Source organism: Cygnus olor, chromosome 3 (genome assembly GCF_009769625.2).
Source record: "Cygnus olor isolate bCygOlo1 chromosome 3, bCygOlo1.pri.v2, whole genome shotgun sequence".
In the NCBI taxonomy this organism is placed as follows: domain Eukaryota; kingdom Metazoa; phylum Chordata; class Aves; order Anseriformes; family Anatidae; genus Cygnus; species Cygnus olor.
The window spans coordinates 64,668,806-64,679,393 of record NC_049171.1 but is presented as its reverse complement, the minus strand read 5'-3'; the positions used below and the strand labels follow the sequence as shown (position 1 = coordinate 64,679,393).

Sequence of the window (10,588 nt, the reverse complement as noted above, 5' to 3'; positions counted from 1 at the left end):
GCAGAGGTGGATTTCTCCTGGCTTTTTTTGAGCTCTTCAGCTGAATTAATTTCTTATTGTTTGGACACATACACATAGTTCTAATTAAGAAATATTTTATTTGAGAATTTTTATAACATATTGTTATATATTATTGTATTATTACATAACATCACTTCTTTAAAAACAGAGTAGCATTTTAAAATCGGAGTGTTCTCCTTTTCAGTCAGTTTATTTTTTAAACTTCACTCATCTTCAGCAACGAAAATCTCACCACCCAATGTAACTTTATCAGATAATCCATTTCCAGCCCGTCCAGTCCTTGGATACTCAAGAACTAGTTGGCACTTGCAAAGTGTGTGCCTACATTTGCTTGCAGACATTAAACCGTTGCCATTAGTTTTGCAAAAAAAAAGAATATATATATATACAAAAACATTTCTCCGAATCTTGGCTATTCCACCCCCTTTCTTTTTAAATATTCTAAGCATAAGTTGATCTGGCGGCGCATCTTTATGCTACAAAATCTCAGGTCTCCGGGTAGTCAAAGAACAGACGGCACCTGCTGCCCTTTAGCAGTGAGCAGCTGCCCACACTGCAGCCCCCTCTGCACATCCCACCTCGCAATCGTGATGCAAGATGGAACCTTTACCTGGCAAGTGTCTCATCTTTTCCATGCATAACAGCTACAAGCTTGTCTTTTTTTTTTTTCTTCATCTTCTTTAAGGAAAAAAAAAAAAAGAGAGTAGCTCCTCTAAAAGGAAAGAGGAAGGCAGAAATTTCACAGAATCTCAGTCCTGCCCCATGATGCTGCTTCCTGCCTGTGAATTTCCACCTGCTGTCGCGCGCTATATAAGGCAGCACACGTGGGGTAGAACTGTTTAGTCGCCTCCGTCTGTCCAAGGGATTAGTAGCAGCGGGGAGTGATGCTGTCTCTCCTTTCCTCGGCAGTTCGCGGGAGGTGAAGGAGCTCTGGCGGGACTCACTCCTTGGGTAAGTAAAGCCCAGGGATAAACACGCGGTGTCGGGGTGAAGCCGGTGGGGTGCTCCAGACGCAGCTGTACAGAGACACACACAAAAATATGGGTGGGGCAGAGGCACCCACCACGAAGTGCGGCTCGTAGGCAGAGCTGCCTGGCTTGCTCAGCCTTGTGCTTGCACATTAACAACAACCTCACACAGCTGTCACTGCCTGATCGTTTTTTTGCATGGATTAAAAATGGAAAGTCACTTTTTTTTTTTGGATTTAATAAAGAGGCGCGCAGAGCACAGGATTGGATGCCTTACAAAGAAGGGCTTTCAGCGAGTGCTGCTTTACGACTGACTTGGGTGGGATGTCTTGCTAGTTCGGGATCATACTGAATTGCCAGCCTGGCTTGCAGGGAAGAAAGGAAAGAAGGGTGCAGTTTTACAAAGCTCTTTGTCCCTTCCTTTTTCAATAAACAGGCAAACAAAAGGACCTAAGGAAACCAGAGCGTCCAGAGCTCCCCGATTAAACTCCTAATGAAAGTGTTAAGCAGCTGTAATACTGTGAGTGTCTTTATTTTTTCAGCTCTGTCAACAGAGTGACTTTGAAAAGCCCTGATTCTAAACTGTAGCATTAAATTACTCACGCACGGTCTTTGTTTTCTTGCCTAGTCAAAGACACTAAATGCTGGCAACATGGAGAGTTTGATCGAGTGCCCGTCAGAGGTAAGCAGCCTCTCCAGTCCCCCAGGTCTTCTCCAAAGGGGTGGCCGCTGGGGGAGCGCAGTGGGTACGGGGCAGGGAGAGCAGGCAGAGCACTTCGAAGGTGGATGTGTGCAGAAGAGCCCTAGGCTCCCAGGCAGTTTTGGGCAGGATCCTGGCAGGCTCTGAAGCCACCGAGACAGCAGCCCCCTCCTCACTGGAGGAGCTGGGGAGGAAATGTCCAGCAGCAGGGGGAGGATGGAGAAGGGTGGGCTGTCCAGCTTGTTTCCAGCTTCTCTGGGTCAAACAGCAGCCTGAAAGAGCACTGGGGTTGTGAGTAGCTGGGCAGGTCCAGGGGGGCTGGCTGCAGCATCAGCCCTTGCCACCACCACCACGGTTGGGCAGTGAGGCAGTGTCACAGCTGGGCCCAGGGGTCGTTCAGCAGGTGTCTGGCTTGCTCTGGTTGCTCCCTGGAGCCTCTCATGTTTTTCTGTGCGGCTGCAGCAGCTCGCTCACGGCCCTCGTGTAACCCCGGCACGCTTCTTGCAGGCTGATGCCAAGAAATGCCCCCTGTTGGGACCAGCAGACACCGAGGATGGACTTTGCCACTTGGCTGGTGAGTTTTAAAAACAGAGGAACTGCTTTCTTATACAAAATGCTTGCAAGCTGGTGCTTCTGCAGAACTGCCCGCTCCACCTCCCCCGGCACAGCTCAAGCCCTCAGCGCTGTCCAGGGGGCGGCTCAGCCCCAGCGTGCCGCCGCGTGCAGGCGACCTCTCTCCCTTATGCTCCATGGCAGATGGCAGTGCTGGGTGCCAGCGTATCCCTATTCCGTGCTCCTCGGAGCCAAGTCTAATTGTGTTCGGCAGCATCAGAAAGGAAACGTGCTGCTTTCTGCCACGAGCATCACCGCTGGGGCGTGGGCCTGCCGGTGAGCGCCGCTACCAGCGGTTACGCTCCAGAGCAAATAAACCCTCCTGGCAGCAGCGACCGCCTGCGCTTGTTTTCTCTCACCCTGCAAAACCTCAGCACCTGCAAAACAATCTGGAGGAGACCATTAGCAGGGCGGGTCTGGAACAAGCTTGCATGCCACACCATTTCTCAGGAGCGTCAGAAGCAAGGGTTTTATATGACTCTAACATTGGGTTACTTTCTCACAGCCTTTAACCCTTGACTATCGAGGACTTGTGCTAAGCCACAAATACAAGTCCTGAGAACTTGTATAATTTCATTTTGGAGTAGAAGGCAAGTCCTTTAGAGTAAATTTGCAGAGGGCAATGCTTTTAGAAAACTTTCTAGGAGAAAGATTCTACTGATAGGAAAAAAGCACAGCTCTTACCGATGCAACTGTCATCTCCAAATTCCTAGCATGCCCTCCTCTTTAAGGTGCAGATGCAAAACCCATGCTATGAGATTTGTGACCCTGAAGCCAATGAGGCCCAACAGTGATGCTCCCATCCTCTGGAGCAAGTATCACCATCCAGTGGCTGGCTGGCAGGGGGCAAGCTCTAGCAGGGCCACTGTCATCGCAGCACTGCTACTCTGGAGCTGGCAGAGCAGGAGCCATGTGTTGCCATTGCGGACTGTGGAAGAGGCTGAAAAGCACGAGTCCCTAGTTCCACCCATGCCCTTATACTGGGCACGGTCATGTCTGCATAGTGAGAATTGTTGCCATTACAAGCTGCCCAAGTAACATATCTACCTAAGATAGTTATCACAGAAACCTCTGCAGTATCAAAAATCTCTATAAACATCAAATATTTGCTGTTATTGCTGTGCCTTTTATGTCCCCGTTCTCTAAGAGGAAATAGTGACTAGAGCGCCAAAAAAAAAACACCAAAAACAACAAAAAACCAACAGGAAAGGTGGTGTCCTTAGAGGGATGGTCACAGCCCCACAGTTTAGGCAGTGGTTTCCTTAGCAACAACTTGGTTGTCTTTCGGTTTAATTTGAGGTGTTGTTTCGACATACATCTCTGCTCTTCATGCTGCATCACACAGCACTGCACACAGATGAAAGGCAGCATAATTGCATAGTTCTGTTTTTTTTAAAAAAAAATGTTTTTTGTTTGTTTGTTTTCCTTTTGCTTGCAGCAGATGGAATGAAGAAAAGAAAGAAGGTGATATCGTGGCCGTTCGCTCTGAGACGAACCTCTACCAGTGGGGATTCCCCTGGGCAGCTGGACTCTGGCCTCAAGATTGCTCTGTTTGGCCAGCCTCTGGCAATTATTTGTGGGGAAGATGACACGCTGCCCCAGCCAGTCCAGGTAGGCGATCCTGGCAGTACATTTATCATACTTCTGGCTTCCAGCGGGAGGTGGGATCCCCAGCACTTGTGCTGCAGTGCTCAGGAGATGAGTGATTTTGGTGTTTCCCCTCCATACACACTTCTGAGAAGCTCAGGTCCCATCCCAGATGTAGAAAGAGTTAGGTCTGTGGGTTTTGTCCACCCCATGCAACTTTCACTGGAAGTAATGTTGAGTGGAGACAACCCAGGACCAGGAATAGGTGAAGCAGATCTGCTGCTTAGTATAAACATCTGTGATTTTACAGAAGTCATGGAAATGAATGTCTCAGCATCATAAAAATCCAGAGATTTCTGTATTTTCCCAAAAACTTGTTCAGCTATGGACTGCCACCGATAAATAACTACAAACTATCTTCTAGTTAAAAAATGATCTTGTGACAGTTCTCTCACTGAGATGTTTTTTCCAATTTTCCAGGCTTCTAAGCAATATTTGCTAGGCATTCAGCCTGGCTTGGGAGGAAGGGAATTTGAGCCCAGGCTTGAGCCACCTCTTGTTTTCTTCTGGAAGGAAACAGGGATGACTCCAGTATAATCTGCTTGGAGATAGAACTAGATGTTGACTTGTGTAAAGCAGAGTGTACCTCCAGCCAAAATTTTTCTTCTGCTTCTAAAGGAGTGTTCACCTGCTAAAGGACCTTTCTTCACTCACAGTAACAGTTCTCCCAACCCTGTCTGTTTCTTTCCTGCAGGATCTCCTCGCTATATTGTATATGAAAGGACCTTCCACTGAAGGGATATTCAGAAAAGCTGCCAATGAGAAAGCACGAAAAGAGTTGAAGGAGGACCTAAACAAAGGCGAGAACGTTGATTTGAAAAGCAAACCTGTGCATCTGCTGGCAGTGGTCTTGAAGGTGAGCTGCTCTGACTTTCTGCTGTGGGTGACATAGCTAATCTGCACAGGCACATAGCTAATCTGCACAGGCACATGTTGCAATTTGGTTTAGGTGGGGCTCCAGGGTAAAAAACAGAGTGAAACCAAATGAAAAGTTTCCGACATGGGAAAGTTTGGCATTTCCCTTTTCTGCTGGCTTTTCAGCTCCACTTCTTCTGCCACTGATTTCCTGTATGCCCACAGGAAACTTGTTTCATTCTCCTCCTCAGCAAGGAATAGTGAGCTTTAGGGGTAAACAAAAAGCAGAAAAGAGCCAGGACCTCTTAGTGTATTGACGCAAGTGTACTCAGCATGTACTCATGAAGCCCGCTGCTCCCCAGTGGTGATGGTCACCTTAGGGAGCAGCCAGCTCCTGCTCCTAGTGAGCCCAAGTTGCGGTGATGCTGTCTATGTGCACAGGGGAAAATGTCCAAAGCCTCATCTATATCTCTTGGCCTTGCAGGACTTCCTCCGAAATATTCCCTCCAAGCTCCTGTCAGCTGACCTGTATGAGAAGTGGATGCTAGCACTGGAGAAGCCAAGCAAGCAGGAAAAAATTGAAGAATTGAGAGAGTAAGTGTTGTAACCAGCATGTTTTGCAACCAGCCTCCTCTGGAAATTGAGCTTCATTTAAAGTCCGGTGGTGCTGCTCAGCTGCCCTGTGAGGCTGGCTCAGAGGCCAAGTGGCACAGGGAGGCACTCTCACAGCAACACCTCCTGAAGGCGTTTGGGCTCTCCGTAGTTATCGAGCAGCCCGGCAGGAGGGACAGATGGCAGTGAACGTGGTCACCATGCAGGGGGATGGGCACTGAGGAGAGCCGGCAGGCCTGCTGGCTGTGAGGTCGGGCACGTGGGGCCACCTCTGTGTTGTGCTCCTCAGACAGAGCTGAGGTGGAGGCTGGCCAGAGGGCTGTGAGAGCCGTGGCACAACCACAGGCCTTTCACGTGCCGTCAGGAAGACTCTGGTGACACCTCCTGACGCCACCTCAGCTGCTCAGCGGCACGGACGCTGTGACGCTGCCCTTCAGTCGGGATCTTGCAGTGCGAGGCCTTGTAATTAACCGCACGCAGCTGCCGTTGGGGATTTCTCAATGGTGCTTCTGCTCAGCAGTGAAAGAAGCGCACGCGTTCCTCTTTCTGGAGGAAGCGTCGTCTGCCTGAGTTTAATTGAGACTGGCTCAAATAAAGAAGTAGCGGCCCCCGCACCACCGATTAATGTCGCATTGTGTTTGTGCTCACTTAGGGTGGCCGACAAACTGCCCAGACCAAACCTCGTCTTGCTCAAGCACTTGCTCTCCGTGCTGCACCGCATCAGCCAAAACGCCGCCAGCAGCAGGATGGACTCCAACAACCTCGCCATCTGCGTTGGCCCAAACATGCTGGGCCCGGGGACGGACAGCACGCTGCCACTGGAGGTGCAGAAGGAGATGAACGACAAGGTATGTTGGGACAGATCTGAGCCGTGCACAGGGATCCCACTGCCAGTGCAAAAGCCACACAAAACAAAACCGCACCGCTGAGAGGCGGGGGTGCCCCATGTGCCGGGTGTCTGTAGTGTGACAGGCCAGGCTTCCCCTCCTCTGAGCACAAGCAGAGGTTGCCCTTTAGGCCCCTGCACTGCACCACAGCTCCTGGGCACCTCACACCCAGAGAGCAAGGGGCACCCTGTGGGCATCGCCACCTGCACGCCCTCTGGCTGATGGAGTTTGGCTTGTACTGGGCAGGCCACGCTGGGTGCAGCATCAGGCCTCGTGCTGTAGTGTGGACTCAGTCTCTGACTAGGCAAGGATTTTGGCAGGTCACCATCCTTCTCTGTGCTGCCTTTCATCTTACATTAGGCAGGAACAGGAAAAACTGCGCAATATGTTTTCAGCCCCTTTGACTGAAATATGGTTTTCTGTGTGCAGGTGACAGTGTTGGTGGAGTTCCTCATAGACAACTGCTCAGAAATATTTGGGGAAGACATTGTCTGGCCCACGAGTGCCTTGACTGAGGAGTCAATGGAGCACACAGACAGCTCCACAGGTGAGAGAACAGACTGAGGGTTATGACAGATGGTGCTGCTGCTCCAATTTCTTTAATTTTATGTGGGAATACATCTGTGGAAACACAGAGAGTTGCAGAGGGTTAAAGACACTGTTGTTCTGCACTTCCACAGGAATATTTTCCAGATAGTTCCCTTTTATTGTCCAATGACCAGTAAAAACTAACAGGTGCTTTGTCCCCACAGAACACCTATGTGCTGCTCATCAGAATGATTCCGCCTATGACAGCCCAGATCCTGAAGCTGAATGCAGCTCCTGTACCTGTGAGGTGGAACATCCCAAAGGGAGAAGCACTGGTGTGAGCAGAAGATACCCAACATGCATGTCTGCCAGTTCACTGACTAGCTGTAAAAATGACATCAGCACAATGGACAGGAGGTACTCAGAGCCAGACCTGTCCTTTCAGAACCGCTTTGAAAGCAGGATAAGGAAACAGAAGCTAAACAAAAGTGAGGACAATTTTCCAGTTCAGCAGAAACAGCAAGGGTTGGAGAATGAGGCACTGGAAAAACGGCTTGCAATCCTACCTTCACAATTATCAACAGACTCTCTACCCAAAACATCCTCCAGTTGCTCCCTGGAGAGCTCTGATGGCTCGGTCTTCACCAGTTCCCCAGTAGTTTCACCCTCTAGTCCCAAAAAAAACTTTTTAAATAGGCCTCAGTCCTTTTGCACCAAGCCCAATGAAGACTGCAGCACACCTCGGCGAGAGATCAAAAAGCACTCCATGTCATTCTCTTTTGCAAACCACAGGAAAACACTAACAAAACCCCTGAGTTGGGGGCCTGGAAAAAATATGGGTTTCCAGAGAGACAGTTTTACGAGGAAAGATCAATTCTCTTGCAGAATTGTCCAGGAAAACAGCCCTGAGGATGACAAACCATTGCCTGTGCCATGTCAGCAAAGGCCACGTTTCAGGTCAGCTGATGAAGTCTTCAGAGAGGTAGACCAGAGGAATCCTGGAAGACCACCCTCTTACGAAGAAGCTACTAGAAACTGCCTGGCCACTCATGTTCCCTCCTGCAATCTCACAGTTCAAACTATGAGATTAAAGGTTTCAAACCAGGACGCTTTGCTGCCCGATCCATGCAGCAGCTGTGCACAGGGCACAGCCTGTGCAGCTCCAGGGGATCTACCCAGTGACAGAGTTCCTGCAGTGAAGGACTCTGATGGAGAAACTGAAACTCTCAGTGTTACTGTTGGAATAAACTCCCGTGTGAGTTTACCTGTGACCCCTGGAGTGTACCGACTGAGAGCCATGTCTGAATCCTATCAAAAGAACAAACACGAGTACGTGGCTCGGAGGTGCAGCCAGCCAATTTTTGAGGTAGACCAGATCCAATATGCGAAGGAATCCTATGTTTAAAGAGCTTATCCCCCCTCTTTGCACTGCGCAGAGTAAATATTGTAAAAACAGATATCTTGCTCATCCTTTGTAAGATTTTACTTTCAAGGGACCAAGAATAAGCTAGCTCCATATGAACTTTTTTTTTTTCTTGGAGGCTCTTCTGAACTGTTTGTCAGTTTGACATGTCACATTCATCCACCGTAAGAGGTGGGGTGGGGGGAGACCTGCGTGTATTATTATGTAAAAATATGAGTAAATATGCTGTACATAACCTTTTGTGTTTGAAAACTAGTCTGTAGTTGATAAACAGTGTTGTATTTGTATCCATAAAAGGACAATTAAAAGGTAGGCAGGTCCAAAACCTGCCCCACCTTCCTTTTCTTCTCTGTATGGTCACAGGCTCTATGCCATGTGTGTATGTCAGGCTGATGCAATGCTTTGCTGATTTTCTGCATTAAGAAGTGGGTTGGCAGTTACCCCAGCAGGGGAAGAGCTCTTCTGTCATCAAGGCCATTTCTACACTCTTCCCTAAAGCCCTATGTACCTGCTGCCATTCCTTCCTCCTGCTTGCTGGTCATGAGAACAATCCGACCACTAACCAGCATTAGTATTGTGTACTGAGCCTGGGTTTAGAGCCACCGAAGCCCTACAAGGTCATTACGGGCATGTATCAAGTAAGCCTCATGTGGTCTGAGGTGCCTCATGTGGTCTGAGGTGCCTTTATTTGAAAGAAACTGGACGGCTAATCAGAAAGAAAGAACATCTTCAGTTTTGCTTTTATAAGAAAAAAGAAGAAGAAAGAAATCTTGTAAGGAAACATTCTAGATTCCAGCTTTAACTAGTCAAATTGCAGTTTATTTGTAAAATGAAAAAAAAGAAAAAAAAAAAGAAAGAAAAAGAACATCTCCAGGTGTTGTCTTTATAACCTTGTAAAAATGACTAGAAGTGCAATGTGTTTTTACATGTAGGAACTTGTTTTGGTTAGCACTTACCTTTATGGCTCAGTAAAGCCTTGAACCAGGAGCAGGCAGACTTTTGTTTTTCTCCTGTGTAACTTCACTACAATAAAACACTTTTCTGCATGACCACCACACTGTCCATTGTCTCCCTTTAAAACGCTCAGGCACTGCAGGTATTCTACCTACTTTTATGCTATTTCATGGCACTGCAGTTGTGTGTGAATGACATGACATATCTAAGTGGGAAGGAAAGAAACTGACCGGCAGTATCTCTGTTAGTGATGTTGTAAGAGACTGCAGGCCAGATTTTGGGAACAACTTCTTCTGTCAGGAAAACAAGTTACACTGCCACGTAGCAGTAGATGTCATTAAGAAGGAGAGGGAGTTACAAAGAGGTGATGCTGCTCTGGAAGTGGCTGGTTGGAAAACAGTGCACAAGCATCTCAAACAAGGTATTTGCTGTGTGTAGCTGTTCACAAGACAGAGAGAAAAGGGGAAGGGAGTCCCTGGTGTGACAGGAAAAATGATGCAAGAAGGGCCATATGGATAGGCTGCAGCTAGAGAATATGCCATGTCACTCAGCCCTTGTAAGCAGTGGCACTCTGCTCCCAAGGAAGCCAAAAGACAGGGCTCTGCTGTGAGTTGCAAGAGGCATTTGTCATTTTCTGGAATCCACAGCTCTTGACTCACAAAATCACAGCATGGCTGAGGTTGGAAGGCACCTCTGGAGGCCATCTGGTCCAACAACCCTGCTCAAGCAGGGCCACCTAGAGCTGCTTGCCCAGGGCTCTGTCCAGATGGCTTTTAAAGATCTCAAAGGATGGAGACTCCACAACTTCTCTGGGCAACCTGTTCCTGTGTTTGACCACTCTCAAAGCAAAAGAATGTTTCCTTGTGTTCAGATGGAATTTCTTGTGTTTTAATTTGTGCCAGTTGCCTCTTGTCCTGTGTCAAACGGGAATGCCAGCTTAGTTTTGTAAAATACACAAGTGTTTTGCTGTTGTGGCAGAATGGGTGTGAGAAAACAATCCACATCCAGTGGAAAGACTCAGAAGGCACTGAACAGAAAACACAAATTTCAAAATACACTTAAACAACAACAGTCACGTCTTCAGTAGCTGACACATTCTTTTTGACTGTGAAGAAGAAAGGATTCCTGAGAAAACTAAGGATCCCAGAAAGAGGAACTCCTTTCTGGCCCTATAACCACACCAGAAAACCCAGAATAAGCACAGACACTTCACCAGAGAAGAGGAACGTATCCCTTTAGGTCCAAGGAGGTGTCCTAAGACAGACATGACAATCATACTCAGAAAGCTTACCTGGGCTCTAAATACTCGATACACACGGGACTAAATCTTTCAGTTTCTGGGTAAGAAAGTCCATTCAGAACTTGTTTTAGGGCACTTCAA

At 48.0% G+C, this 10,588-nt stretch overlaps 1 protein-coding gene across 2 annotated transcripts; it reads left to right on the top strand.

Annotated features, from left to right (window-relative positions):
• The first annotated feature begins 670 nt into the window (after positions 1 to 670).
• LOC121067450 (T cell activation RhoGTPase activating protein) lies at positions 671 to 9,305 on the top strand. 2 transcript variants are annotated; one of them, XM_040551990.1, is made up of 10 exons: positions 671 to 972; positions 1,426 to 1,509; positions 1,618 to 1,671; positions 2,197 to 2,263; positions 3,743 to 3,912; positions 4,643 to 4,804; positions 5,288 to 5,397; positions 6,068 to 6,263; positions 6,732 to 6,849; positions 7,055 to 9,305. In XM_040551990.1, exons 2-10 carry the CDS (start codon positions 1,483 to 1,485, stop codon positions 8,233 to 8,235), a joined length of 2,085 nt encoding a protein of 694 aa, XP_040407924.1. In that variant the 5' UTR covers positions 671 to 972; positions 1,426 to 1,482; the 3' UTR covers positions 8,236 to 9,305. The 2 variants fall into 2 exon arrangements, with proteins under 2 accessions (XP_040407924.1, XP_040407923.1); XM_040551989.1 differs by having other exon boundaries at positions 702 to 972; positions 3,740 to 3,912.
• Positions 9,306 to 10,588: the final 1,283 nt, after the last annotated feature.